Source organism: Dendrobium catenatum, unplaced genomic scaffold (assembly GCF_001605985.2).
Source record: "Dendrobium catenatum unplaced genomic scaffold, ASM160598v2 original_scaffold_254917, whole genome shotgun sequence".
Classification (NCBI taxonomy): Eukaryota; Viridiplantae; Streptophyta; class Magnoliopsida; order Asparagales; family Orchidaceae; genus Dendrobium; species Dendrobium catenatum.
In genome coordinates this window covers 832,756-837,860 of record NW_021573316.1, presented here as the reverse complement: position 1 = coordinate 837,860, position 5,105 = coordinate 832,756, and the positions used below count along the sequence as shown (strand labels likewise).

General features: G+C 35.4%; 1 protein-coding gene across 1 annotated transcript in view; it reads left to right on the top strand.

Annotated features, from left to right (window-relative positions):
* Window positions 1-607: 607 nt before the first annotated feature.
* The window catches only part of LOC110103543 (CASP-like protein 2A1), a 6,202-nt gene continuing 1,704 nt past the window's right edge, over window positions 608-5,105 (top strand). The window contains exons 1-2 of the mRNA XM_020832308.2: window positions 608-917; window positions 999-1,116. Coding sequence (XP_020687967.1) covers window positions 706-917; window positions 999-1,116 — 330 coding nt within the window. The 5' untranslated portion in view covers window positions 608-705. The remainder of the gene's footprint in view (window positions 918-998; window positions 1,117-5,105) is intronic.

Below are 5,105 nucleotides of genomic sequence, written 5' to 3'. Positions count from 1 at the left end.
TGGTCGGTTAGGGCAAAAGGCGGGCAAAGTAAGAGGCCTAGGAGGGCAAATTATTTAAATGCATCTCTCTTATAATTTTTTAGGGGGAGGGGGGGTCGGCAATTGGCACCTGACATCTACATGATTCCGCCCTGCTATCAACTACTATCAACAACAACCATCACACGACTTTTATCATCCGACTACCATCGTCCTATTTCTAAGTTCTAACATTCAACCCAGTCATTTGATTTTTGTTGTTGAACAGTCTGGCCTTTATTCTATTGCTATCACTTGATTGAAATTATGTGATGGTCTCCACCTTTTATCATAATTTATATAATCTCTACACACTAATATAACTTTAAATACAAAGCAGGGTTATTGTCTATTGCAATTTCTATATGTGCGCATACTAGATTTTGATGTAAAACTAAAATATTAAATACTCTCTCCATCATCATAAATTTTTTTAGAGATAATGTGATTATTATGATCATAGATATTGTGTACAATTTTTTTTTTCGAATTTGTTTTCGTTACCTACTAGCGGTAGCCAATCCTCCACGGGCCTCCCCAATGATCGCATTTACTTCGCCCGCCAGCTCCAACCACCACCTGTCTTTCATGCCCCCCATCTCATTCAATGTTAAATATCTACAATTTTCCTTCAGCTCGATCGGCAGACCAAGAGCGAGCGCCTCAGCTATCAATTGATCGGCCACGATGATGAAGACGGCGGCGGCGCTTCCGGTATCGAAGCAAGAAAAAGAGGTGGCGGACGCGATCGAAAGTGGCCTGAGCGGTGTACGGACCGCGGAAACGCTGCTGCGCGTTGTGCCGATGGGGTTCTGCCTCGCCGCACTAATCCTCACCATCAAGAACTCCGTAGACAACGATTTTGGCTCCGTCTCCTATTCTGATCTCGGATCCTTCAAGTTAGGGTTTTCGCTCGGTCTCTGAATAAGGTAAAGCAAGCTTGCCTCTCTTCTTTAAGAAATTAATGATTAATTTTGCAGGTATTTGGTGTACATGAACGGGCTGTGCGCTGGCTACTCCATCTTCTCAGCTTTCTACACCGCTATCCCCCGCCCCCTTTCCATGTCTCGCGCTTGGACTATCTTCTTCCTCGATCAGGCAAGGTTTCTTTCTTTGTGAGATTTTCTTGGAAAAGTTATTGCTCAAAATATAGAAGAAATTTTGCGCCAGAAAATGGAGATGGTTTAAGAAAAATTATTCTGTGCGGTTTATGGGAAATTTACATACATACCATTTTATAAAATTATATTTACATATCTAACACCTAAAATTTTAATATTAGCATACCACCATATATTATTTTATTATCAAATTAACCACTTATATTTCTTTCCTACCACTCATATATTTCATTTCTACCACTCATATTTGATATAAACATGAACTATGCGTGGTATATATGTAATATTATATCAAATCAAATTTTATTTTCTAACACCAAAAAAAATATTCTTAGTATAATCTTTCTCATACTTAAAATTTTAAAATTAATATCCAATTTTTTTAATTAAAAAAAAAAACATAGAGCTGGTGAACAGTAGCACAGGTCACCCGCAAGCAATTAGCATAAGATTTGGCATTCGGCTGGAGCAATCAAACGACGTCATACACATGTTTAATGTTCGGTTGGAGATGCCCTAACGGTTCTAGAAACTAACGATAATGCATCACGTCATTTTTAATTGTGTACCGCTCGGTACTGAGTGGTGTGGCATGTTCTAATTCACTTCTGAACCATTCGATGAGCGCACTGAACAATTTATCCATGTTTAATAGCAATTAGATGTGCATTGAAATTAATTTTTGCATATGATATTATAATTAAAAAAAGTTATTAAATTTATATTAAAATTAGTGCTTAAATATGATTTATAAATTTCATTTATTTTAAGTTAAATCTAATAACTCTTAAGACTTGTTTGAGAGAGTTTTTCTTACTTTATTTTTTCAGTTCGTTAATATAATTTTATTTGGTAATTATTTTCTTTTTTTAGAAAGAAAATTATTTTTATAATAACTTTCCAAAAATTTATTTTTCTCGTATTAACTCTACAAAACCTTAGAAAAAAGCTGTCGTTATGCAAATTAGGTCATGATTTTCCTTAATAAAATTTTTCAAAAATATATAGAAGTACAGAATCATGCATGCACTTCGACCAGCTTTACTTTTGTCTTATGCGCAAGCAGTACATGAAAAGGTCGGTTTGGTTACAGTTTTAAGTAGGATTCAAGTTTACTTCAGTCTAATATTTCTTTCCAAATTTTTTGTGGAGTATATATCAATGAAAATCGGACCAGATAAAATATTGGAAGAATGAGAGTTTTATGGTTAAATGGTTCAATCGGAATAGAATTGTGGTCGAGTCGAATGATGTAATAAATAGGTCAAATTATAAAAAATAGCATCTTTTATATGAATATAAGTTTATATGAATATAAGTTTTAGATGCTCAAATTAATTGAGGAAGGAGCCTATGCGGAGTATAGAGGCACGTATACAAAAACTAGAATATAAACATCAGGTATCATTGAACCGGAACATTCTATCGAGTCCGAAACTTAATTATCCGGTTTTGATAGAAGCCAGAACTCTAATATCTGGTTACTATAGAAACCACAACTCCATTGTTCGGTTTCAGTAGAAACTGGTATTTATTTATGCAATTTCATTCCAAACCCAATTTTACTTCCCAGATGAAATTTTTATAAAATTTAAACTGTTATGTAACGAGTCGGGTTCAGGTTTTGGGATTCGTCTCATTTGAAAAAATGGATCTGTCTGGGTCAACCCTCTAACCTGAAATTGACCCGGATTAACCCGGAAAACGCGTCGCGTCAACTTAGCCCATCAGTCGTCCTCGTCAAGTCTCGTGCTGCGACAGCATGTCTGTCGTCCACATGCCGCCCTCAGCCCGAGGTTGCCAAAACTTGCCGGTAGCCAAAGGATGAATACTTGACAGCACCGTGCCTCCGCAGCCTCTACCGGACTAACGCCGCAGCCTCTGCCGCCTCCGCCGTCGCTACCATTCACCATAGCCAGAACCTACGAAGGCCAAACACAATTGTTTCCTCCATCCAATGTTGGCTAGACTCCGAGTCGTGTCGGGTTTATATGGACCCGAAGTGGGTCGGGTTTGAGTCTGAGAAATTTACCCTTTTTATAAAAATTGCTCGGGTTCGAGTCAGGTCAAATATTGTTGGGTCAATTTCGGGTTGGACCTGAGCCCGACCTGATACCCGAATTTGATAGCCGTAGTTTAACGCAGAGGAACAATTTTGAGTTTATATAGAAACCGGAACTTAGTCATCTGGTTTCTATAGAAAACGGAACTCACTTCCCCAATTTCTGGGGTTTCTTAAGAAACGGAAATTATTTCTCTGCATTCAATTCAAACCAGTTTTCACAATTGTGTTAGCTCCTATTTAAAATTTTCTTATTAATTACATGAAATATGCTCATTTTTTATAAATTAGCCTAATAAATACTAATTCTATTTAAATATAGTATAATCTATCTAAATTAGTGCAATCATATATAAAAATGTGAATAAAATTAAATAAAATAAATACATAAAACATGAATGATTATCTTATTTTTGGTTGAAGACATGAAATATTGAGTAACTAAACTATTCTTTACATGTTAACATATAATTTTTTCAATATTAGAAAGATAACAAAAGGGTTTGGACCTCTCCATTGAAATAAAGTTGCACAAAATATGATTCTAAAAAGAGAAAACCTTTGGCAATTAAAGTTTTCTGGATAGCTAGTCATAAATTAAATGCCAAATAACAATCTAGTGGCTGCCATATGTTAACAGAAGATAACATTATTTGTAAATGATAAGATAAACATAAATGAAATGCAATTTCTTCATTACTTCATTAATGTTTAAGGCCTAAATTTTTATTTCTGGCATTAAATTAGTCTCTTCCATTGATTACTCAACAAAACTGAACCCATATGAGAGAGATCCAGATTTAGGATAAAAATCTAGACATCTATCACATGGATAAAGTCTTAGCAAATATGTAGAGCTGAATTCAATAGTCTCAGCAAATAGGTGAAAAAATCAATTCTAGATGAGGGACATAAGCTGGAGTTGGTTGCTGAGTTCCTCAGATGATTATAGAATTGGTAATGCCTTAAGGGTTAGTCCTGAAAAAACTAAAATGTGTGGTATATCTAGCTTGTATAATCATTCAGATTAAGAGGAGGTGAGCAAACCGACGAACCTACGAGGATGAGCGGTTGAACTAGAAGTTCTATGGTGTCATAGTCGACGGGAGGTCAAAACTGACAAACTTGGATGAAATATGGAACTTGAGTGATCAGCTACTGAAGGAGAAATGCATAATTGAGCATACATATATTCCGTCATACGAGAACAAGAGAGCAAACGAGAGGTCTGTCTTGAGTCTTGCAACCTAAGTAGGAATAAAGGTAGGAAATACGAAGCAGCCTTAGGGTTATGTGACTCGAGAAGTAATATTTCGACCGTTCGATTTGCAATCAACGGAGATCATTCATCAAATTTAGAACAGAGTGGTTTTTTTTTTCAAATTCAGCTGGGTTGCTGGCTATACTGTCAAACTGGCGGTTCATTAGATTCTTCTGCGGTTTAGCGATGGAGTGGTTTTGAGGTATAATCAGATCGGTTGGTTGGCCGATTTGTAGTTCAACCGATTAAACCGATCGGTCTAGTCTAGTAACCGATATGAAACTCCCAAATTTGTTCACTCACTATTTCTTAACTCCATAATTAAACTAAAATCGATATAGAAAAGCGTCAATAAAAAATCCAAGCTTAAAACTTTTTTATCGATTAATATTTCTTTGAGACTCAGCAATACATATATTCCTTTTGGCGCAGTTGCAGCAAACCGGGGCCTAAACAGCATTCTGCTTTTTTGTTTGGAGAACCTATCCATTGGTCTCTCTTCTCTATCAAAATAAAAATAGAATGCACACCATAATTTTCTTTAACATTAAAAATAGGATTGTTATAATACATTAAAAATAATTATTTTAAAATTGAAATATTCAATCTTCTTGATAATGTTTTTTTTTTTTTTTTTTTTTTT